Source organism: Hemiscyllium ocellatum, chromosome 2 (assembly GCF_020745735.1).
Source record: "Hemiscyllium ocellatum isolate sHemOce1 chromosome 2, sHemOce1.pat.X.cur, whole genome shotgun sequence".
NCBI lineage: Eukaryota > Metazoa > Chordata > Chondrichthyes > Orectolobiformes > Hemiscylliidae > Hemiscyllium > Hemiscyllium ocellatum.
Genome location: NC_083402.1, coordinates 87,206,598 through 87,233,024, shown reverse-complemented (window position 1 = coordinate 87,233,024; position 26,427 = coordinate 87,206,598). Strand labels below are relative to the sequence as shown.

At 39.9% G+C, this 26,427-nt stretch overlaps 1 protein-coding gene across 2 annotated transcripts in view; it reads left to right on the top strand.

Annotated features, from left to right (window-relative positions):
- Positions 1–17,054, top strand: part of LOC132823941 (ubiquilin-1-like) — a 56,791-nt gene extending 39,737 nt beyond the window's left edge. Inside the window, exons 8-12 of one of the 2 annotated variants that reach the window (XM_060838094.1) lie at positions 26–171; positions 8,984–9,067; positions 9,853–9,968; positions 12,236–12,380; positions 16,016–17,054. In XM_060838094.1, the coding sequence (XP_060694077.1) occupies positions 26–171; positions 8,984–9,067; positions 9,853–9,968; positions 12,236–12,380; positions 16,016–16,174 (650 nt within the window). In that variant the 3' untranslated portion in view covers positions 16,175–17,054. Of the gene's footprint in view, positions 1–22; positions 172–8,983; positions 9,068–9,852; positions 9,969–12,235; positions 12,381–16,015 lie in introns of both variants that reach the window. The other variant, XM_060838085.1, reaches the window with a different exon arrangement.
- The last annotated feature ends 9,373 nt before the right edge of the window (positions 17,055–26,427 follow it).

Below are 26,427 nucleotides of genomic sequence, written 5' to 3'. Positions count from 1 at the left end.
TATTAAATGATCTTTTCCACAGCAGGATCTGGTATGTTCAACACACCAGGTATGCAGAGCTTATTGCAGCAGATCACAGAAAACCCACAACTCATGCAGAACATGCTCTCAGCGCCTTACATGAGGAGTATAATGCAATCCTTGAGTCAGAATCCTGACCTTGCAGCACAGGTACAGACCCAGATATCTCACTGTATTCTCTATAAATTAACTGTACCAGACAATAACATTTGTATTTTGAAATAATCTGTGACTTAAAGTGCAGCATTTAACAGATAAATGTGATCACCATTTTGCTACAACAATATTCTATAAACTGCATTAAGATGGGCAAATTACTATTTTTCAGTGATAGTTGAGGGAAGAGTCTTGATGCTAAAAATTTGGAAAGCTCCCTATTCTACTTTTAACACAACAGGCCAAATATTGACCTAAAACAGACAGGCTTCAGTTTAATGTCTAATACAAACAAAAGCATGGGTAACAATGTAACACTTGTGCAGTGCCATCTTAAGTGGTGATGTTCTAGATTGGGATTTCAAACCACATTTTCATCTCTTGGTTAGAAAATTGTTACTGTCTGAAATTTGAAGTTACACTGCATTTGAGTTCAAGTTAACCAGTTACATTTTCAATGTTGGTAACTAATTGGTCACTTAAGACTTTGATGCTCAAAGGTCCAAACTAACAAACATAAGCATTGAATTGTATTTCAAATTCATGATATGTAGCCTTGATACCAGTGATTTCAACTGCTATGATTTTGACATGTTCAGGTTGTGACTTTATAATCACTCTTGCTTGCAGCACAATCCACATCAATAAGGTTGTTTTTTTTCTCTCTCAATTTTTCCCCCTTTAATCATCTTGTTTCCATATTGTTTCAATCAAACAAATGTCCAAATTTAATGTCACAGTCTAGAAATCTCCATGGTTACTTGATTGTGGACTTCGATTACAGCTGAACTTGATCTTGGTCTGATCCAACACTGTGTACACAATTTCTGAAGGGTGTTACTGGATATCCCATTAGATCAGAACTCCTATTTGAAATTTCCTCCATCTCACCTGCCTTAGTAAACGGGCATTGTGTGCAGGGCATCCGCAGCCTTTGATAGGTTGACTGCATTCTCTTCCTTCAGATAGTTGGGATTGCCTTTGAGTTCCATTCATATCTATCTAGTCACAGTCAGGGAATCAACTGTAATAGCGTATCTTTTTACTCTCACATGGCTATACTTCTGATGTTTCCCAAAGATAAATCCTTGGCCCCTTCTATTTGTCTGATCACAGTGACAGAAGGCCCAGTGCCAGTTACTACAAATCCATCTCTTCCTCACCATCCAGTCTCTAAACCATTCCTCTGTCTTTATATTGTCAATTGATGGTCTGACATCCAAATTGGGGTAAGCAGAAATTTTCCTCCAATTAAACACTGGGAAAAGTAAAACCATTTTAGTCCTTGTCACGAACTTGTAGTCTCTGAATGGCGTTATTATTCATGGCAACTCTAGGCTGAACCAAATATTCACAATCTTGGGGGTTATATTTCGCCTCCGAATGAGCTTCTACTACATAATCCATGCCATCACTTAGAGCATCTGTTTCCACTTCACATCTGTCATAGTTCATCTGCTGAAACTCTGGTCAGTGGTACTCCCAATAATTCCAACACACACTCTTTCCAATGACCCTCAATTTGCTAATTTAGTGTACTCAATATCATGAAACCTTTGTGCACAGCCTGTCTCCAAATTGTGTTCCCACTTGCTTGTTGGTATGTGGTGTCAGCTAATCAGACAACGTCTCCGTTTTAAAATTCTCATTCTTTTCCAATCCTCCTCCCTCCTCCCTCCTCCTAATCTCCTTTAGCCACACAGCCCTCTGATATCTATGTTCCTTTAATCCATCATTTTGTAAGTTATGTCATGGGATATGGGTGCTGGTAGGAAGGCCCATCCTGAATTACCCTTAAAGTTAATTTTAGGTCTTGAGTCCTGCTTTGGGCTAAATAGAAATGAATAGATTTATTCAGGAGATGCTGTAAGTGATCAGCCACAGCATATTCCCCATACTGCCATTACCATTACCATCAAGCCAGGGTATGAACCCTGGTTCAGTGAATGGTACAGGAGGAGTGCCAGATCTGTCTAAAATGAAGGTATCAACCTCGTGAAGTAACTACACAGGACTGCTTGCATGCTAAATCACAAAAGCTCTATTCAATCCTACAACAAATAGAGTGGAGGCATTCTGCATTGGAGTAATGTTTTGCAGTCTCCTAGTCTGTTTTGTCTCAACAATATAATGGAGACCATGTTTGTGAGCAGTGAATATGATCGACTAGATTTAAAGAAGTGCAAGTAAAATGCTGCTTCATCTTTGAAGTTGTTTTGGGTTTTGAATGGTGTGGTTACACATGAATGGCTAAGTGTTAGATCTGTGATTTCATGGGCATGCCTCATGGGGAATGAGGAAGTGTGAGGAGTGATGGAAGAGTGGAACTGGCGAAATATGTTTTTATTTCAGAGACTGGGCAACATCCTCTCTAAGCATCACGTGATTCCACACTCTAATCGATCTGCTGACGTATTAATTTCACAGTGCCATGCACACTTAAAAACTAAGTACTGTAGGTGGGATGAAAAGAGAGGATAAGTGGAACCCTATCATTGTTCTGGCAGGAAGAGGAGGTGGGGGGCAGACTTGCGAGAGATGAGTGATGTGGTTGAGGTTTTCTCAACCTAAGTCATTAGAAGTCAATCATCCCAGCTATAGGACATTACTTCAGCAGTTCTTCAGAGAAGATATTTTCTAATCACCTTGTTCAGAGATGTTTATTACACATCTGGAACAGGTAAGACTGGACCCTGGACCTTCTGGTCGAAAGATAGGGACACTGCCACCTCAAGACATTTGAAGTCCTCAAGATAGAATAACAGTCCAACCATCTTCAGCTGCTTCACCAATGAACTTCATGACATCAGAAGTGGGGATGTGCAATGTTCAGCACCATTCCCAACTCCTCAGATACTGAAATAATCAGTATTCAATGCAGCAAAACGGACAGCATTTAGTCTTGGATTGATAAATGACAAGTAACATTCATGCCAGACGAGACAGAATTGATCTTCACCTTTTGACATTACTATCACTGAATTCCTCAAATCCTAGGGGGTTGCTATTATCGAAGAAACCGAACTAAACAACCATATATATACTGTGGCAGATCAGAGGTTGGGAGTTTGTGGGAGTCACTCTCCACATGGTACAACCGTGCGGCCAAATTCAGCTGTAACCCTCCTTACAAATTTGTTGACACCACTATAATGGGTTGGTCTTAACAACAATAAAACAGTACAGGAAGGAGAGACACAGCTTAGTGGCATGGTGTAAAGACAATAATCTCTTCCTCAATGTCTGCAAAACAAATGAGGTTGTCATCAACTTCAGAAAGCGGAGTGCAGGACATGCCCTGGTTTATATCTGTGGTGCTGAGGTGGTTGAGAGCTATAAGCTCCTAGGAGTAAATATCACTATTACTCGTAATCAATTTGGTCCATCCACATTGACGCTACAGTCAAGAAAACACAACAACGCCTCTACTTCCTCAGAAGACTAAAGAAATTCTATCTGGCTACATAACAGCTGGTATGGCAACTGCTGTACCCAAGGCAGCAAGAAATTAGAGTTGTGATGGACTGGGCTGTGTTTACAAAACCAGCCTTCCTTCCATTGACCCCATCTACACTTCCTGCTGTCTCGGGAAAGCTGCCAACGTAATCAAGGACCCCTTCCACCCTGGATATACTCTCTTCCATCCTGTTTCATTGAGGGAAAGAATACAAAAGTTTGAAAATGCATACCAACAGCTTCTATTGGTATGAACAGCTTCTTCCCCACCGTTATCAGACCTGTGAAACAGACCCCTTATGTTTTGAGTTGATCTTTCTCTGTAGTGTAACAATATTCTGCATTCTGTTCTGTTACTCTGATGTACTTTTATGTAAGATATGATTTGTCTGGTTAGCATGCAATACAATACAGTACATGTGACAAAAAATCAAAACCCATGCATGTTTACCATCTGAGTTATACAGCACAGAAAGAGGTCCTTTGGCCCAACTCATCCATACCGACCAGGTTTCCTAAACTAAACTAGTCTCATTTGCCTGCATATAGCCCACGTCCATATCCCTCTCAACCTTTCCTGTCCAATATATTTTAAATATAATTGTACCTACCTCTACCACCTCATCTGATAGCTCATACCATACAGGCATCACCCTCTGAATAGGTTGCTCCTCAGATCTCTTTTTAATCTTTGGTGTTCACCTTTATCTATGCCCCCTCATGATTATATAAACCTCTGAAAGGTCATGTCTCAGCCACCTACACTCTACAAGTACAAGTCTGAAGTGCAGTGGAATACTATTCACTCACCTTGAGTGCAACTCTAACAACATAAACTGGACATAAACTTTCAGAGTAATTTCAAACGAATGTGGACACAGCTAGTTGGAGGACTGGAAGGAAGGACTGATTGAGCAGCAACGGTAGGTAATTCAGAAAATAGTTAATGGATTGCAGTAAAACATATGTCCCAGTGAGAAGAGGATAAGCCAAGCATAGTTATAGCTTAAAATCAAAAGAAAATGTATTCACTGTGGCAATGATTGTTGGTAAGCCAGAGGATTGGGAAAGTTTTTTAAACCAACAAAAGACCATCCAACTAATAATAGAGAGAGAGAAGGTAAACTTTGACAGCAAATAATATCAAGATGGACAGCAAAAATATTTAGAAGGAAGAGAAAGGCCAATTTTGACACAGGCCCTTTAGAATGAGGCTGGAGAAATAACAATGGGGAACTAAGAAATGGCAAAGGAGTTGATTAAGTACTTCATTAGAAGATGCTAATAGCATTTCACAATTACTAAATAATCAAGGGACAAAAGGAGAACAGCAAATAAACACCATGATTAACAGTAGAGGAGAAAGTACTGGAGAAACGAATGGGGCTAAAGACCCATCAGTCTCCTAGATTTGATGAGCGCAATCTAGGATATAAAAAGAAGTAACTGCAGAGGTAGTGGATGCATTAGAGTTTTTATTGTTTTAAACAAAATTTCCCAAGAATTGGAAAATTGGCAATGTAATTTTATAACTTAACTTTATTTATAAAGGGAGAAAAACAAAAAAAAGGTAGCTAAATGCCTGTTAACTTAACAACTTATTGGAAAAATGTTGGAGACTATAAATAAAGGATAGAATCATTTTGAAATTCATAATATAATCCATCTGAATCAGCCTGGCGTCATGAAGGGGGAATCATGCCTAACAAATGTAATGGATCTCTTTGAGGAGGGTACGAACAGGATAGGTAAGGGGAAGCAGTGAACAAAATGTATATGGAAATTCAGAAGGCAGTTAATTCTTATGGCTACTTAAGAGCCTGTAGTGTTGGAAGTAGCATATTAGCATAGAGGATTGGCTAATTAATAGAGGATGCCACAGGGATCAATGCTTAGCAACTGTCGATTATTATTGACCTGTCAAGTCAATGTGCTATAATCAGGTTTGTGAATGGCATAAAAATAGATGAAAATGCAGTGGCGAGGATTAGAGTCTGCAGAGGGATAAAGACAAGTTAAGCAAACGGGCAAAAAACTTGACAGATGGAATATAATGTGGGAAAATATGAGGCTTTGCACTTTGGCAGGAAGAATAGAGGGTCTGAATGTTATTTAAGTAGGGAAGGACTACAAAGCTATTGAACTGAAGAATTTGGGAGTCCTCTTGCATATGTGAAAAGTTAGCATGCCAGTTCACCAGAAAATGTGGAAGGCAAATGGAATTTTGGCTTTTACTACTTCAGAGGCCTTACTAAAACTGTACAGGGTGCTAGTCAGCCCACAGCTAGAATTCTTTTTGAGGAAAGGAGGACATTGGAGACAGTACAGAGAAAATCACTGGGCTGATGTCAGGTATGCAGGAACCCTCTTGGAGAAGAAGCTGAGTGGGTTGGGTGTGTACTCACTGAAGTTTAGAACAATGAGATACAATCTTATTGAAACATAAATAGCTTTAATTGGGGACTTGCCAGTGTAGATGTGAAAAAGTATTCTCCCTTGTGGGAGAGACCAGGACGAGAGGGCTTAATCTTAAAATACGGAGTTCCCATTTAAGGCAGACGTGCGGTGAATCTATGTAGCTCTTTACAATAGAGGATTGCTGAGTCAGGGTCATGAAGCATATTCAGATTGAGTTGGACAGATTTTTAACCAGTAAGCGAATCAAGGGTAGTGGGGAAAGGGTAAAAATTTGTAATTTGGATTATTAGAACAGCCAGGATCTCATTGAATGGCAGAGCAGACATTTTGCAATTAATGGCCAGAAATCTATTCCAGAAATGGATACCATCCAAAACAAAGTAGCCATTTAATTAGCAAACCTATCCAACACCTTCAATACTCTTTTTCATCTGGAAAACAGTGCATACCATCTATAGGATGTATTGTGAGACCTTTCCAAGGATCTTGTAACAGGACCTATGAAACTTGCAACCTCTACCACTTAGAAGGATCAGGGTTACAGATGCATGGGAGCGCTACTATCTTCAAGTTCTTCTCCAAGCGACCAACAGCCTGACTTGAACTATATCAATGTTTCTTCAGTGTCTCTGGATCACTATCCTGAAACTCCCTTCCTAAGAATACTGGGAATGCGCTTGCATCATATGGATTGCAGTGGTTGAAGAAATGAGCTCTCAACCACTTTTTTCAATGGCAGTTGGGGATGCCCATTAAAACTGGCTTAGCCAGTGATGTACATGTCCTATAAGTTTTATTTTTAAATTAAGACTTAACTACAATGGATCTAAAGTCCCATGTAGACCAAACCAGATAATGGTGGCAGATTCCCTTCTGTAAGGAACAACAGTGAATGAGATTGGTTGTTTAAAACCTCATCAGTACTAGCTCTTTTGGCATCATTATTGATGATTAGGTTTCAATTCCAGATTTAATTACTTAAATTAACACTTCACTAGATTCTGTGGTGGGATTTGAACCTGTAAATCCCAAATGTGGACCTCTGGATTACTTGTCCATTGGTGTTATCTGTGATTTTTGAGAAGATTTGTAGGTTTGTTTTCAGATGTTTCGTCACCATGCTAGGTAATATCAGTGAGCCTCCAGTGAAGTGCTGGTGTTCTGTCCCACTTTCTATATATCTCGGTCTGTTGTGGTGGGTGATATCATTTCCAGTAAAAAGTGAGGTCTGCAGATGCTGGAGATCAGAGCTGAAAATGTGTTGCTGGTTAAAGCACAGCAGGTCAGGCAGCATCCAAGGAACAGGAAATTCGACGTTTCGGGCCAGAGCCCTTCTTCATTTCCAGTTCTCTTTCTCAGATTGGTAAATGATGTCCAAACCTCAGAGTGAGGTTCAGGTTGTAAGTTTGCTCGCTGAATTGGCAAGTTTGTTTTCAGACATTTAATCACTATGCTAGGTAACATTAGTGAGTTAGTGAGCCTCCAGTGAAGCGCTGGTGTTCTGTCCCACTTCCTATTTATGTCTTGGTCTCTTAAGATGGGTGATAGCATTGCTGTTTTGTTTTCTGAGGGTGATAAATGGGGCCCAAATCAATGTGTTTATTGCTGGAGTTCCAGATGGAATGCCAGGCCTCTAGGAATTCCCGCGCATTTCTCTGTTTAGCCTGTCCTAAAATGGATGTGTTTTCCCAGTTGAACTGGTGTCGTCTTTGTCTGTACGTAGGATACTGGTAATAGTGGGTCATGTCTTTTGGTGACTAGTTGGTGTTTGTGTATCCTGGTGCTAATTTTCTACCTATCTGTCTGATGTAGTGTTTGTTACAGTTTTTTGTATGGTATTTTGTAAATAACATTCACTTTGCTGGTGGTTGGTATTGTGGGTCCTTTAGGTTCATCAGTAGCTGTTTCTGTGTCTTAGTAAGTTTGTGGGCTACCCTGATGCCATGGGGTCGGAGTAGTCTAGCAGTCATCTCTGATGTGTTTGTATGGTATTGTGGCTAGAGTTTCTGGGGTGTTGTCTATTTGTTTGGATTTGTTGATTAAGAATCAGCGGACTGTGTTTATTGTGTACCCGTTCTTCTTGAATACGCTGTATAGGTATTTTTGTTCTGCTGCTCCTAGAGGTCTGGCATTCAAACCAGAATTCCATCAATAAAGACATTAGTTTGGACATCATTTACCAATCTGAGAAAGAGAACTGGAAATGATATCACCCACCACAACAGACCAAGATATATAGAAAGTGGGACAGAACACCAGCACTTCACTGGAGGCTCACTGATATTACTTAGCATAGTGACGAAACATCTGAAAACAAACCTGGCAGCTCAGTGAGCAAACTTACAACCTGAGATGTTGTTATCACTCCCCCATCATCTCCTACCTGATTTTAATCACTTTACCATTATGCCTTTGGCTATCTCAGTCTAAGTTCTTGAATTCTATTCCGAAACATTTCCATATTTCTCATCTCTTTCCCAGTTGTGAATCTTTTAATATGAACTTATTTCTGTCCTAACTCTTTGGAATTGCTTCACTTTGTTTAGATGCAAACTAATGTTTGACTGTGTGGTACTTGTTGGGAGGGAGCAGATACTTCGTAACATTGTCTCATATCGATCATTGAATAACTTAATATGTCTGAGAACTTAATTTGTAGATGCTAGTATAATTTCCAAAGTTGAACAATGGAAATGCGTTCTTTTAATTATAAAATATTTCCATTACAGTTATAAAAGTGTAATCAAAGTTGAAGTGATTTTTTTGTCTAGGTTCATGTTTAGCATGAACCACTGCATTATGTCCTTATTGCATGTTCTATGAAGTTGACAAATTGATCAAATTTGTTAACACGGTTCCATTGTAACAGTAATATCAGAAAATAAGGTTTTTAAAAAATGAGTGAGCTGAGGTAGTTCTTTGTATATTGCAGATCATGCTGAACAATCCATTGTTTGCAGGCAACCCTCAGCTACAAGACCAAATGAGGCAACAGATCCCTAACTTTCTCCAACAGGTAAATCGTCTGTTTCTGTTTCTGCTCCTCAAGCAGAATTTACTAGTGATTGAGAGCAAGTGGAAGATATTAAACTATTTCCACCTGTAAATATATGCTGCTGTTGACTTACACAAATTGTATGAGTGCTCTAGAGTAAAATGATCTGTTACAGATCATCCACATCTAAGATTGGCAATTAATACATAAAATGGCTTAATCTTTGCGAGAGTGCTTTGATTACATTATGATTTGGAGGTGCTAGTATTGGACTGCCATGGACAAAGTTAAAAATCTCAACACTAGGTTATAGTCCAACAAGTTTATCTGGAAGCACTAGCTTTCGGAGTGCTGCTGCTTCATCAGGTGGTTGTGACAGCTATACTTGTTAAATCAACTTCTTAATACTTCTCAAAACATTGTGGTACTGTCTAAAATCCAAGATCCATTTATTGAATGTTTCTCAGTGCAATTCAAATTTGTTCTCAATCTCGTATGCCCTTTCCCTCCTCAGTTTACTGCTGCGTTGGTGCAATATTCAGTGATCTGTGGTAATTTGCATTTTCTTCTTCTACTCTGGGAGGCTGATTTGACTTAAACATTGATAGAATGTGCAACTGTTAAGTTGATGGCATGCAGATGTGCAGCTGCTAATTCTGTAATGCAACTTAGCACCAAATGTGAGTCAGTCATTTGGTGAATTGTTCCTATGCTGTGGTGTGTGCTGGAGTCACTAAAAGCTCATGATGCAGAAAATGTTTGAAACTCAAACTTTTCAGCCTAAAGCAGTGTTCTTGTAATTTCAGATGCAGAACCCTGAAACATTGTCTGCTATGTCAAATCCAAGAGCCATGCAGGCTTTGCTACAGATTCAGCAAGGCCTGCAGACATTATCGACTGAGGCTCCAGGGCTTCTGCCAGGGTAAGAGCTTTGTTATGGGACAAGTTATTTGCTGCTCCATGAATAAACAAAAAATGTTAGGGCTAAATAATCCATTGTTTTGTAAATATAATGAGGCCATATGCCTCTGCAGGTCTATACTTGCATTTGTGGTCCATCTCAATGTTCTCCCATTCTCCTCTATCTAACCCCATCAACATATTCTTCTCTTCCATTTTTCTTTGTGTCTTCATTCCTACTGGAAAGTTAGCCCTCTTTAATGTATCCAAGTGTACTTGATATTGGGAAATTAATATGGATTAAATATAATTATTGTATGAAACACAGACAATCCAGGTTTGGCTTGTAATCTAGTCTCCTAGTTTGAGAATTTACATTATCACAGCTATAGACTTAGACCCCAGTCTAATTGGCCTCTACTTAATGCAGGCATTACTTTCATTGGTGCCCTAGGCCTAGCCACCCTAAACAATGACCTTTATTCCATCAAAAACGTCAGATGCAGGCTTGTGGCTGATGATTGCAGTGCCTGACACTGAAGCAGTCTGTGTTTACAGCCAGCCTGGCAGAGACAACAACCAAGCTTGGGTTGATGTTTGGCTTTGGTGTCACTTGCCATTTAAGTGCAAGACAATAGCAATCTCCAACAAAAGAGAATCTCATCATTGCACTTTGATGTTCAATTCCATTATCATTACTGAATCCCCCACCTTCAACACCCACGTTGACCAGAAACTGAATTATACTAGCCAGATAAATATCTGGTAACAAGACAAGTTGAACGGTAGACATTCTGCAATGAGCAACTTGCCTCCAGACTCTCCAAAGTTTGTCCACCACCTGTAAGATACAAATCCGTTAAATGATAGAATATTTTCCATTTGTCTAGATAAATTATAACACCAAAATTGGAGGTGTACTGGACAGCAAAGAAGGTTGCCTCAGATTACAACAGGATCTTGATCAGATGGGCCAATGGGCTGACAACTGACAGGTGGAGTTTAATTCAGATAAATGCGAGGTGCTGCATTTAGAAAAGCAAATCTTAGCAGGACTTATACACTTAATGTCGTAGGGAGTGTTGCTAAACAAAGACCTTGGAGTGCAGGTTCATAGCTCCTTGAAAATGGAGTTGCAGGTAGATGGGTAGTGAAGAAGGCATTTGGTATGCTTTTCCTTATTGGTCAGAGTATTGAGTACAGGAGTTGAGAGGTCATGTTGCAGCTGTACAGGATATTGGTTAGGCCTCTTTTGGAATATTGCGTGCAGTTCTGGTCTCCTTCCTATCGGAAAGATGTTATGAAACTTGAAAGGGTTCAGAAAAGATTTATAAGGATGTTGCCAGGAGGATTTGAGCTATAGGGAGAGGTTGAATAGGTTAGGGCTGTTTTCCCTGGAGCATCGGAGGCTGAGGGGTGACCTTATGGAGGTTTATAAAATCATGAGAGGCATGGATAGGATAAATAGACAAAGTCTTTTCCCTGGGGTTGGGGAGTCAAGAACTAGAGGGCATAGGTTTAGGGTGAGAGGGGCAAGATATAAAAGAGACCTAAGGGGCAACGTTTTCACGCAGAGGGTGGTACGTGTATGGAATGAGCTGCCAGAGGAAGTGGTGGAGGCTAGTACAATTGCAACATTTAAAAGGCTTCTGGATGGGTTTATGAACAGGAGGGGTTTGGGGGTGGAGGGGAGAGAGGATATAGGCCGGGTGCTGGCAGGTGGGACTAGATTGTGTTGGAATATCTGATTGACATGGACAAGTTGGACTGAAAGGTCTATTTCCACGCTGTACAATTCTATGATTCTAAATGTTTCTTCAGTAACATAAGCCCTGTGCCATCCAGGACAAAACCTGCTCTTTGGCATCGTATCTACAACCTTTGACATTCACTCCCCATACAACATCTTGATTTTTAATGATATCACTGGTCCTCCACTGTAGCTGGGTCAAAATCCTGAAACCCCCTTTCTAACAAGACTGTTTTTGCTCTGTACAAGCTTTTATTTAAAAATTGATGTGTTCAAATTGCTGATCTGTAATCAGTGTTGCTTCAACTTGAATGACACAAAATCGTCAGAGCAAATCCCATCTATATTATTTCGCTGGAATATTCTTTGTGCTTATTATAAACATTAGCCTCAAGCTGACTTAATTTCAAGCATGGTGCTTGTGGTGCAGCTTTTGGAAACTTTTCATTTAAACATTGAAGTTAATGTTGTTAATATCTCATTTATTCCCTGTTGGAAGCTTTGATTGAAGTATTCTGTTTAACTTTTCTCCCACAAAGGTATGGCAGTGGTGTTGGAGGAATTGGCACAATTGCACCTGGCACAAATGAGAATGCTGGTGGAGCAGGTGGCACAATGGGAACTGATGGACAACAGCATTTTGTGCAGCAAATGTTGCAAGCATTAGCTGGGGCAAACTCTCAGGTAGTAGAAAATTAAATAAAAATACAATGATCAAGAATTATGATAGAACATAATGAGTTTCCAGTTTCTCTTAAGGGGGAGGGAGTAGTTGTCCTTGGGGTATGGAATTGAAACTCAGTGCTCATAAACCATTTACATCATAATTTTCAAAATATCCTATGATTTTGCAAGGGTGCCAGATTTTCAGATTGCCATCCTAAATTGTAAATGGGAAATGCCCGATGATGCATTGGGACTTCCCTGCAGTTGTTTAATTGAGATCAAATGGGCAATTTTGGGAATAAAACCATTTACTCAGTGACACTGTATGGCACACTTGTGTCTGTGCTCACTGGAGAAGAGAATCCTGTGAATGTTACAGTTTAGATTAGATTAGACTTACAGTGTGGAAACAGGCCCTTCGGCCCAACAAGTCCACACCGACCCGCCGAAGCGAAACCCACCCATACCCCTACATTACCCCTTACCTAACACTATGGGCAATTTAGTATGGCCAATTCACCTGACCCGCACATCTTTGGACTGTGGGAGGAAACCGGAGCACCCGGAGGAAACCCACGCAGACACGGGGAGAACGTGCAAACTCCACACAGTCAGTCGCCTGAGTCGGGAATTGAACCCGGGTCTTCAGGCGCTGTGAGGCAGCAGTGCTAACCACTGTGCCACCGTGCCAGTTAAGGAAAGATATTTGAGAAACTGACTAGGATTAGACTGAAGAGGCAATCAAAAGATTATAAAATTGGAAAAGACACTTTAGGTAGGAACATGGAAATTGTGGAGGCTCTAGTCACAATCATCCACCACTTAGATACACATCTGGTTTCTGAGGGTTGAAGGAATAAAAATGTTATGCCCTATTCAGTAAAAAGCAGGAAGGGATACAGGTTGTTTTGCTGTAATGTGTGTTTAGTTTAATGTGAATTTGTTGTAATGCGATTTGAATTGGGCACACTATTTCTAAAGCACAAACTTTTGAAACGTGTGTTGGCTGAAATGTGATTACAACATTTTAAGCTCTGTTTCTAAAGCACAATTTTTCCATAATGTGGGGTTGCACAAGAACGCAACCATAGTATTATAGAAGAACTACCTGTAATTGACTAAACACAGGCAATTGAATCTAAAGATGATAATAGGAAGAAATGTAATTGTCATTTAGGAAAAGCATGATATAATCAATGGCAATCAGCACAGGTTGCTTAAAAATCTAACCAATTTTCACTGAATTAATTTGAGTTCAGTGATTAAAGTAAGGAAAGGATTGACAAGAATAAGGCAGTTGGTGTATACACTGTTTGTTAAAGCAGTATGTAATAGACTTACTGGCAAAACTGAAATCCTTGGGCTTAAAGAAGAATATGGATAAGAAATTGTCACGGGAAAGAAAGTAGACTGGTGAAGGATGATTTTTCAGACCAGAGGGAAGTATGCTGTAAATCACTAGTATTAGGTTTGCTGCCTGTTTGATATTCCCTTATTACTATGTTTCAAATATATGGGACATAAAGTTTGCAAATTATATGACAACATTGACAACTTTTATAGAATAATAATAATCCAAGAATTAGCTCACCATTACCTTGCTCAGGGCAATTAGGGATAGTCAGTAAAGCTGTCCTAGCCAGCAGTGCAGATATCACATAAGCAAATTTTAAAATAAATTAAATCAAACCTTAGAAATTATCTGGATAGGCCTCATCTGGAGTATTGTGTAGTTTTGAGTCGATACAACTCTGGAAGAAGGTTTGAAAGCGTGCAGGATAGAATTATTGTAATGGTACTACTGAGAGGGGAGCTCCAATTAGATTGAGAAACGAGACAATCTCAGATTGTCCTTCAGATAGCAAGTTACATAACAGAAATATTCAGAAAGGTTTGATCAAATAAATAAGGAATAGTTTTTCCAATAGGAGAAGGATTAGTAACCAGGAGTCACATTTAAAGTGACAAATACAGTGGTGGTGAAAATGATTTTTTTTTAATAGTTAAAATGATCTGGAATGCAATGTCTGATAGTGGTGTATGATAACTTTTAAAAAAGGAATAAGAAAAATGCTTGCAGGACAATGAGGGAAGAGGTGGAAAACTAATGGGATAATGCTGTTGAAGGGCTGAAACAGATGGATAAAATGTGCTGTAAAATCCTGTGATAAACTTGCAATATGATGGCCAGATAATCTATTCTTTTGATGTCGGTTGGGGGTGAGAACTTCCTGTAGCTGCCCTAGCACTATTTTGAATGTCCACCCAGTGGGCAGATTGGCCCTTGGTTTAACATCTTTGAAAGATAACACCCCTAGCACTCAAGCCCTACCTCAGTACTACACTGTAACAGTTAAACCCTTTGCCCAATAAACAGATCTATATAACTAAAGGTACTATGATATATTTGATTCATTTAATTTATGAATGACAAAACATTAATCTTCATCACTCTTAAAGCAGAGTATTAGCACCATTTCAAAATTTACTGTAAATGGATGTAATGAGGCCATGTGTCGATGACTTTTCTAGGTTTGTTCATACCACATCATTCAGACAGTAATGATATTGCTTTGGTCAAACCAAGTGAAAACATGACATCCATACAATTGTCAATTTTGGTTTTCTTTCTGCGGATTGCAACCTTGTCTAATGATTTACAACAAACCAGTTGTTTGGAAAGCAAAAACCGAAATTGTTGAAGGAACTCGGCAGTTCTGGCAGCATCTCTGGAAAGAAAAAAAAATTAACTGAGTCCGGTCATTCTTCAGAACAGTGTTGTACTGAGCATTAACTCTGCTTTCTCTCCAAAGATGCTGCCAGACCTGCTGGATTTCTCCAGCAATGTTTTTGTTTCACATTTCTGGCATCTTTAATTCCTTGTTTATTTTAGTTATTTGGATAGTTGGCTGAAGCAAGAGGCTCCATAACTTCCTTACCATTATATTACTTCCTATTATTGTTTTTCTCAAGCCAAATTTTTTTTTACATAATTTCTTGGTCTTCTCAAGCGACATATTACTTTTCTAGGCTAAACTGAAAGCAGAAAATACTGGAAAGATTCTACAGGTCTTAAACATTCATCAGAAGCAAATGTTTATCAATCCAAAGTATTAACTGTTTCTCTCCTCACAAAATGCTTTCCAGCATTTTCTATTTTCATTTGATTTCCATTATCTTTGATCATTTTTCCCCCTTTTGCTATAAGCTGCCTGCTTGTGTGTTGAAAGCAGCTGGTGAAATGCTTATTTGAAGGGCATCATGAAGGGGGAAATACATGCCTCTGAAGAAATATTGTGTTAGTTTAACTATTCTGTTCTGCATTATTTTTGTTTTGATCATACTCCTAAGCTAGAGAAATCTGCGGTTTCTGGATGGGACTTGAACCTGCAGTGTTACCACTGAGCTACAGTTCCATGATTACTGGTTGAAAAATGTGTTTATAAATGAGTGTAGTCATTCGTTGGCCGAAGACCAGTTTATATTGATTGACTGTGTACTCCCATTATATAATCCGTCAACACTAATTATCAATGCTTACTTCTGAAGATAGGCACCTGCAGATCTGTGCAATACTCTTCTGTTTATTATGAATAGGGAATATCTGGTGACAATTTTTTATCTCTTACATTTTGCATGTCACTGCTGAGCAGAGTTTGACTCCGAATCCTGAGGTACAGTTTCAGCAGCAACTTGATCAACTCAGTGCAATGGGATTTCTGAATCGTGAAGCCAATCTTCAAGCTCTAATAGCAACAGGTGGAGATGTCAATGCAGCCATTGAACGGCTATTGGGTTCTCAACCATCTTAGCAAATATTCTGCAGCTTGCAAATAAATTGTAATTTATTTTTGATATAACAGCAGTTAAATCTTTAAAAACAAATGCTCTTTTCAGCTTGACTTTTGAGGCTCAGTCTTGTAGTTGGCGATGGAGAAAATGACATGATAAATGAGTGCACAGAGGCATTTGTACAGTACATAAGTATTGAGATTTTTTTGGTCAGGCCAAGATATTGTGCATGCATAAAAACTTTTTCGTTTGTAATTTTTAGAAACTTGAGTCATGTGAATAAGTTTTTTGGTCTGACCTGAAAATCTGTTTAAATCTCAAGTCTTACTGTAGTAGCTAGTAACTAGTAGTCACTAGCTAATCAGTAGCCTCTTGATAGCAATTTGTATAGAACAAAGACTTGCAAGAGATGCAGAAGAAACTGATCAAAGCCGCAGTGTCTGACAGCCCATTGCGTATTGTGATTGAAGCATGCGTTAAGGCAAATAGCATCAAAAAGACTAAATGCAAGATTCCACCAAATCTAATATTTATTACTTTGCTTTATATACAAAATGAAATGCATAAAAATATACTTCATTGCATATTATTTCACTAAAAAATTTCAGTACCTTTCTAGTCTTGTTGAATGCAATTGCAGTGTGGTTTTGAGCTTCCTAATTCTGGATGACTTCAAATCTTTGTGCAGCTTTAATGAGCACCTTATTCTAAACTCTGTGCTTACAACTACAGCAGATTGGCTTTGGCCAGTAAAATCCTAGCATACTGTATGTGCATTATAACATGAAGTGTCACTTACTTTCTTGAGTGTCACTTGTAATATTAATCTAATTATTTCTCTGAACTGCCTTGTACAAAATATTTAACCTGTCAGTTTTTATCAGTAGCAATTACTTTGTGCATACATCATTAAACTGAATTTAAGAAAAAAATTGTTCTGTGCCTTCATTAAAAAGCAAATAATTTAATCTCAACAATTCCTGTTCAGCATTTGTAGTCTAGTAATCCTGTAGCTGTCGTTCCTTTGAAATAGCTTTTAAAAATTGCCATAGAATTAATTAAAAAGTAAAAGTGATTATCTGTGGTATCGGGATAATATCTCTAGATTTAATTCTGGTATACATATAACGGAATGAATAATCTCAAAACATTATGTCTCAAGTGTAACTACCAACCTCATTTATTCCCTTTTGAAGTCATGTAGGCAAATCAAGCTAGTAAGTACTACTAAACTGATGTGAACAATCAGGGAACATTGTAACACACATTTTAAGCCTCTCGAGCAGTACTGAGTTGAAACAAATTGTGTTCCAGATCCAGAACAATGTCATTTTTGGCAGTATGATAGCTTTGTTAGACAGAAATCTTTTCTTATTCATTCATAGAGTCATAGAGATGTACAGCATGGAAACAGACTCTTTGGTCCAACCCAATCTAGTCTCACCTGCCAGCACCCAGTCCATATCCCTCCAAACCCTCCTTATTCATATACCCATCTAAATGTCTCTTCAATGTTGCAATTGTACCAGCCTCCACCACTTCCTCTGGCAGCTCATTCCATACACGTGCCACCCTCTGTGTGAAAAAGTTGCCCCTTAGGCCCCCTTTTTTATGTCTTGTCCCTCTCACCCTAAACCTATGCCCTCTAGTTCTGGACTCCCTGACCCCAGGGAAAAGACTTTGCCTATTTACCCTATCCATGCCCCTTATAATTTTGTAAACCTCTATAAGGTCACCCCTCAGCCTCTGATGCTCCAGGGAAAACTGCTTCAGCCTGTTCAGCCTCTCCCAATAGTTCAAATCCTCCAACTCTGGCAACATCCTTTGTAAATGTTTTCTGAACCCTTCCAAGTTTCGCAACATCTTTCCGATAGGACAGAGACCAGAATTGCACGCAGTATTCCAATAGTGGCCTAACCAATGTCCTGTACAGCTGCAACATGACCTCCCAACTCCTGTACTCAATATGCTGACCAATAAAAGAAAGCATACCAAACGCCGCCTTCATTATCCTATCTACCTGCACTCCAAGGTCTTTGTTCAGCAACATTCCCTAGGACCTTACCATTAAGTATATAAGTCCTGCTAAGATTTGCTTTCCCAAAATGCAGCACCTCTCATTTATCTGAATTAAACTCCATCTGCCACTTCTCAGCCCATTGGCCCATCTGGTCCAGATCCTGTTGTAATCTGAGGTAACCCTCTTCGTTGTCCACTACACCTCCAATTTTAGTGTCATCTGCAAACTTACAAACTGTACCTGTTATGCTCGCATCCAAATCATTTATGTAAATGACAAAAAGTAGAGAGCCCAGCACCGATCCTTGTGGTACTCCACTAGTCACAGGCCTCTAGTGTGAAAAACAACCCTCCACCACCACCCTCTGTCTTCTACCTTTGAGCCAGTTCTGTATCCAAATGGCTAGTTCTCCCTGTATTCCATGAGATCTAACCTTGCTAATCAGTCTCCCATGGGGAGCCTTGTCAAATGCCTTACTGAAGTCCATGCCGATCACATCTAACGCTCTGCCCTCATCAATCCTATTTGTTACTTCCTCAAAAAACTCAATCAAGTTTGTGAGATATGATTTCTCATGCACAAAACCATGTTGACTATCCCTAATCAGTCCTTGCCTTTCCAAATGCATGTACACCCTGTCCCTCAGGATTCTCTCCAACAGCTTGCCCACTACTGACGTCAGGCTCATTGGTCTATAGTTCCCTGGCTTGTTCTTACCACCCTTCTTAAACAGTGGCACCACATTAGCCAAGCTCCAGTCTTCTGGCACCTCACCTGTGATTATCGATAATACAATTATCTCAGCAAAAGGCCCAGCAATTACTTCTCTAGCTTCCCACAGAGTTCTCGGGTACACCCGATCGGGTCCTGGGGATTTATCCACTTTTATGCATTTCAAGACATCCACCACTTCTTCCTCTGTCATGTGGTCACCATCTATTTCCCTACAGTCTGTATCTTCCATATCCTTTTCCACAGTAAATATTGATGCAAAATACTCATTTAGGATCTTCCCCCATTTTCTGTGGCTCCATACAAAGGCTGCCTTGCTGATCTTTGAGGGGCATAGTCTCTCCCTAGTTACCCTTAATGTATTTGTAAATACCCTTTTGGATGCTCCTTCATTCTATTTGCCAAAGCTATCTCATGTCCCCTTTTTGCCCTCCTGATTTCCCTCTTAAATATACTCCTTCCTTTATACTCTTCTCAGGATTCACTCGATCTATCCTGTCTATACCTGACATATGCTTCCTTCTTTTTCTTAACCAAACCTTCAATTTCTTTAGTCATCCAGCATTCCCTATACCTACCAGCCTTCCCTTTCATCCTAACAAGAATATACTTTCTCTGGATTCTCATTCTCTCATTTCTGAAGGCTTCCCATTTTCCAGCCGTACCTTTACCTGCGAACTTCTGCCCCCAATCAGCTTTTGAAAATTCTTGCCTAATTGGCCTTTCTCCAATTTAGAACTTCAACTTTTAGATCTGGTCTATCCTTTTTCCATCATTATTTTAAATCTAATAGAATTATGGTCACTGGCCCCAAAGTGCTCTCCTACCGACACCTCAGTCACCTGCCCTGCCTTATTTCCCAAGAGTAAGTCAGGTTTTGCACCTTCTCTAATAGGTATATCCACATACTAAATCAGAAAATTGTTTTGTACACACTCAACAAATTCCTCTCCATCTAAACCCTGAAGACTATGGCAGTCCCAGTCTATATTTGGAAAGTTAAAGTCCCCTACCATAACCACCCTATTTTTCTTGCAGATAGCTGAGATCTCCTTACAAGTTTGTTTCTCAATTTCCCTCTTGACAGGGGGTCTGTAATACAATCCCAATAAGGTGATCATCCCTTTCTTATTTTTCAGTTTCACCCAAATGACTTCCCTGGATGTATTTCTGGGAATATCCTCCCTCAGCCCAGCTGTGTTGCTATCCCTCATCAAAAATGCCACTCCCCCCTCCTCTCTTGCCTCCCTTTCTATCCTTCCTGTAGCATTGTATCCTGGAACATTAAGCTGCCAGTCCTGCCCATCGCTGATCCATGTTTCTGTAATTGCTATGACATCCCAGTCCCATGTTCCTAACCATACCCTGAGTTCATCTGTTTTTCCTGTTAGGCCCCTTGCATTGAAATAAATGCAGTTTAATGTATTAGTCCTACCTTGTCCCTGACTGATCCGCTTCGGTTCTCAACTGTACCTGTCTCAGATTGATCTCTTTCCTCACTATCTCTCTGGGTCCCCACCCCCCACCTTACTCGTTTAAATCCTCCCGAGCAGCTTGAGCAAGTTTCCCCGCGAGTATATTAGTCCCCTTCCAATTTAGGTGCAATCCGTCCTTCTTGTACAGGTCACTTCTATCCCAAAAGAGATTCCAATGATCCAAAAATGTGAATCGTTCCCTATACACCAGCTCCTCAGCCACGTATTCATCTGCTCTATTCTCCTATTCCTGCCCTCACTAGCTCAGCACCGGGAGTAATCCAAGTATTACTACTCTCGATGACCTTTTTAAATTCCTGCCTAACTCTCTCCAATTTCCCTTCAGAATCTCGACTTTTTCCCTTCCTATGTCATTGGTTCCAATGTGGACAATGACCTCTTGCTGGCCGCTCTCCCCTGTGAGAATCATTTGTTAGCAGATCTCTTTTGGATTTCATAAATTATGGAGTTCTAAGGGTGCTAGAATACAAAAGTGGGAAAGCAAATCTCTTGTGGTAAAGTTTGGAAAAACTCCTTTCCAGCAGTGATTTAAGTGTTAATATAATTCATGAAAGGAAAATAAATATTTTTCTTGCAGATAACATATGCAGTTACATTTGTAACTCTGATTTGGAGGTTCCTATGTTGAGCTGGAGTGTACAAAGTTAATAACTAATTCTGTCTATATGGGATCTCTACATTCCATTTGAACAATGCCTGAGCTTTATGGTGAATAGAGTCAGTAAGTTGTATGGCATGGAAACAGACCCTTCCGTCCAACCTGTCCATGCCATCCAGATATCCTAAATTAATCTCGTCCCATTTGCCAACATTTGGCCCATAGCCCCCTCAATCCTTTCTATTTATGTACCCATAAAGATGCCTTTTAAATGCTGTAATTGTACCAGCCTCCTCCACTTTCTCTGGCAGCTTTTTCCTTAATAAATGTACCACCCTCTGCATACAAACATTGCCCCTTTGGTCTCTTTCAAAATTTTTCCCCTTTCACCTTAAACCCATGCCCTCTAGGTTTGGCCTCCCATACCCTGAGAAAAGACCTTGTCCATTTAGCTTATCTGTGCCTCTCATGATTTTATAAACCTCTATAATGTGACCCCTCAGCCTCTGGCTCAGAAAGTAACCCTAGCCTATTCAGCCTCCCTATAGCTCAAACCAGCCAACCCCAGAAACATTCTTGTAAATCTTTTCTGAACCCTTTCAAGTTTAATAACTCCCTTATACAGCGACAACATGATCTCTGAACTCCTATACTCAATGCACTGACCAATAAAGGCAAATGTACTAAATGCCTCTTACACTATCCTGTCTACCTGCAACTCCACTTTTAAGGAGCGATGAACCTCCATTCCAAGATTTCTGTCGGCAACACTTCCCTAGCACCCTACTATCAGTTGTGTAAGTCCTGCCCTGATTTGCCTTAACAAAATGCAGCACCTTGCATTTATCTAAATTAAAATCCATCTGCTGCTTAACCCATCCTGATTAAGGTCCTGTTGTACTCTGACAACCACTTTTATTAGGTGAAAGTGAGGACAGCAGATGCTGGAGATTAGAGTTGAGAGTGTGGTGCTGGAAAAGCACAGCAGGTCAGGGAGTGTCCGAGGAGCAGGGTAATCGATATTTCAGGCAAAAGCCCTTCATCAGGATTTTCCTGCTCCTTGGATGCTGCTTGACCTATGCTTTTCCAGCACCAAGCTCTTGACTCTAACCTCCTTTACCCCCCGGTACACCACCAATATTGGTGTTATCATGCAAACTTACCATACCTCCTATATTTACAACCAGATCATTTATGTAAGTGGCAAAAAGCAGTGGATATAGCATTGATCCTTGTGGCACACCATATTTTCCAAATATTAAACAATATCAATGCAAATATTAAATATTTGCAAACAGTATTTAATAAACTAAAACATTTAGATGGCCCTTTTCAGAATTGTCCCACATATTTGCAATGTTTCCTTCCATTGTGCTTTGTCACTGTCTATACCAAAAATAGTTAATTTTGCTCCATTACACTCCTGGTCCCATAGGTGCTGTCAGTGGAAAGGTTTGCTCAAGGCATATAGCACAAACACAAGGGTACTGTAAACATTTGGAATACATTACAGTGTAATAAAGTGTCACTTGAAAAGTGTTCTGTCCTGGCACCTCTCCAACTCTACACAGTGATAGCACCATTGATACAGACAGAGGCATGTGCTCCACTTGGCTTCCTGAGGTTGATGAGCAGCTCCTTGATTGTGCTGATGTTGAAGGAGAGATTGTTATCTTTACACCATGCCACTATGCACTTACTGCTTGATGAGAGTGGAGGACCTTCAAAGAAATGTTTCAAAGATAAAATGAGAAAAAAACTAACACAGAATATATACATAGCAAAAGTTTCTATAAATATATAAAACAAAGAGTGGCTAAAGTAAATGTTGGTCCTTTAGAGGATAAGAAGGGGCAGTTAGTTATGAGATAAGATGAAATGGCTGAGGCATTGAACAGATACTTTGCATAGGTCTTCACAGGAGAGGATATTAATCACATGCCAGTAAGTGACGAAGACATGGAGATAGGTGAGGACATGGAAACAAGTATTATGGAAGAGCTAATATTGGGTAAGCTAATGGAGCTAAGGATAGGTAAGTCTCCCGGTCGTGATGGAATGCATCCTTGGGTACTAAAAGAGAAGATGGGAGAAATAGCAGGTACTGGTGGTAATTTTCCAAAATTCACTGGACTCTGGGACAGTCCTAGCAGATTGGAAAATAGCAAATGTGACACCACTGTTTACAAAGGGAAGTAGAAAAAAATGGGGAATTATAGACCAGTGAGCTTAACTTCTAGTGGGAAAGATGCTTGTGACTATTATCAAGGAAGAAATAGGGCATTTTGAAAGAAATTTTCCCACTGCACAGACGCAGCATGGGTTCATGAAGGGCAGGTCATGCTTCACAAATCTTTTAGAGTTCTATGAATAAGTTTCAAGCAAGGTGGACAATGGGGACCCAGTGGATGTAGTGTACCTAAATTTCCAAACGGCCTTTGACAAGGTGCCACATACGAGGCTGCTGCATAAGATAAAGATGCATAGTATTAGGGTAGAGTATTAGCATGGATAGAGGATTGGTTGACTGACAGGAAGCAAAGAGTAGGGATAAATGAGTGCTATTCTGGCTGGCAATTGCTGACTAATGGTGTGCTTCAGGAATTGGTGCTGGGACCACAATTATTTACAATTTATATAGATGATTTGGATTTGGGGACCATGTGTACGGTGCCAAAATTTGTCAATGACACTAAAATGAGTGGCAGAGCAAAGTATGCAGAGGACTGTGAAACTTTGCAGAGAAACATAGATACATTGAGTGAGTGGGCAAAGGTCTGGCAGATGGAATACAATGTTGGTAAATGTGAAGTCGTACTTTGGTAGGAGTAATAGTAAAATAGATTATTAATTGAAAGGTAAAAAGTTGCAGCATACTGATTTGCAGAGGGACCTGGGTGACCTTGGGCATGAATCACAGGATGGTCTGCAGGTACAACAGGTAATTAAGAAGGCAAATGGAATTTTGTCCTTCATTGCTAGAGGGGTTGAGTTTAAAAGCGGAGAGGTAATGTCACAGCTGTACAAGGTGCTGGTGAGGCCACACCTAAAGTACTGTGTGCAGATTTGGTTTCCTTAAGAAAGAATGTACTAGCACTGCAGGGGGTGCAGAGGAAGTTCTCTGGGTGATTCCAGAGTTGAGGGGGTTGGCTTATGAGGAGAGGCTGAGTAGACTGGGATTATAATCATTGGAATTCAGAAGAATGAGGGGTGGGGGGGGGGAATATTATAGAAACATATAAAATTATGAAAGGAATTGATAAAATAGAAATAGATAGGATGTTTCCACTGGTAGGTGAAACTAGGACAAGAGGGCATGGCCTCAAGATTAGAGGAAGCAGGTTCAGAAATGAACTGAGAAGGAACTTCTTCACCCAGAGGGTTGTTAATCTATGGAAATCCGTGCCCAGGGAAGTAGGTGCTACTTCAGTAATTGCTTTTAAAGCCACGGTAGATATTTTTTTGAAAAATAAAGGAATAAAGGGATATGGTGAAAACGCGGGTAAGTGGAGCTGAGTCCACAAAAAGATTAGCCATGATCTTATTGAGTGGTGCAGCAGGCTCAAAGGACCAGGCAACTTATGCCTGCTCCTAGTTCTTACCATCTTGTGTAAGAACGCTGATCTAACGTCTGCAGCAGTGACTGTGGGTACAGGTGCTCCCAAGGCTGTTGGGGCAGATAACATCATTTCACTGATCTGTTCAAAGTGAGCATAGAATGTGCTCATTGGGGATGCATCCATGTCAGTGATTCTATTCGATTTTGCATTGTAGCCCATTATATCTTCTAAGCCTTGTCACAGTCAACATGTGTTTGTGTGGTTAGTCTGGGATTGTAGTCTCGTATTGTTTATTGGTGTTCCTGATTGGATTGCGAAGATCGTACTTAGATTTCCTGTATAGATCAGGGTCACCCAACTTGAATGCCTCAAAGCTAGCTTGTAGCAAAATCAAAGCATTCTGTGCCATTATTGAGAACTTATTCAAGTCTGTTTGTAAAATATAAATTATAGGTGTGACTTGAGGAGCTAATGCTGCAAAAGAACTCGACAAAATTCCATTCTGATAGTTAAACAGCAATAAGATCCATTTCAAGGCAGTGCTGCAAGATTATTTGTTTTTCTACGCCAGTATTAAAAATAAAACATGCTTGACAGTGGAGCAAGATTTGTGGATAGTCTTCTCATCAACTCTTCTCGACCAAAAGATTCTGCATACACTGGCAGGCCAGGGTTTCCCACTAATCTGGGGAATAAATTTACTCGAATTTATTTTGCGTTGAGCCATTGTTTATGAAAGTCAGAGTTGAGCAGATTTTGAAAATGTCTGTGCTTGCAGTTGAAAAAAGTACATTTGCTGGGGGGTTTGAAATATTAATGCTTGTGATCCTCCTTTAATTTTTTTTGTATGCACTATGTTGCAAATCTCTCATGAAGCTGAAACCATGGTAAATTCAAGTAAATGTGACATTTTCCAACAATCACTTCAGCTGAAAAAAGTGGATGTTTTATGGAATTACCTCATTGAAGTGAGCCTTGATACTAAAGAAGTTGGAACTGCTACATTCGATTACACTGTACTGTGATTCTCTGTAAATACTTTAACACTTTTGTTATAAAACAGATCTGCAAATTAACCACTGCTGGATTTTCAAAGTATTGGATTCAATGGGCTTACCTTTTAAGTGTGACTTCCTGTTTTTCTTACTAAGTTTATTGAAGTTCACAATTTCATGGAAGCTGCTATGTCATAATCATACAGCACAGAAACCAGGTCCTTTTGGCCTAACTTGTCCATGCTGACCAGGTTTCCTAACCTGAATTAGTCCCTGTATTTGGCCCAAATACCTCTAAAGCTTTCTTACCAGGGACCTCTCCAAATCTCTCTCAAATGTTTTAATTGCACCCACCTCTACCACTTCCTCTGGCAGCTGATTCCATATATGCTATACTGTCTGTGTGAAAAACTTGCCTTTCAGGTCCCTTTTAAATCTTTGCGCTCCCACCTTAAACCAATGCACGCTAGTTTTAGACTCCCTTACCCTAGGAAGTAGACCTTGCTATTCACTTTATCTAGTTCCCTCATGATTTTTATAAATCTTTGAAAGATCACCCCTCAGGGAGAAAGTGTGGACTGCAGATGCTGGAGATCAGAGCTGAAAATGTGTTGCTGGAAAAGCACAGAAGGTCAGGCCGCATCCAAGGAACAGGAGAATCGACATTTCGGGCATAAGCCCTTCTTCAGAAAGATCACCCCTCAGCCTTGTATGCTCCAGGGGAGAAAGGTCCCAGCCTATTCAGTTTCTCTTTATAATTCTAACCTTCCAGTCTCTGTAACATACTTGTAAATCCTTTTTACATTCTTTCCAGTTTAATAACATCCTTTCAATAGCAGGACCACCAGAATTGTATGCAGTACTCCAAATGT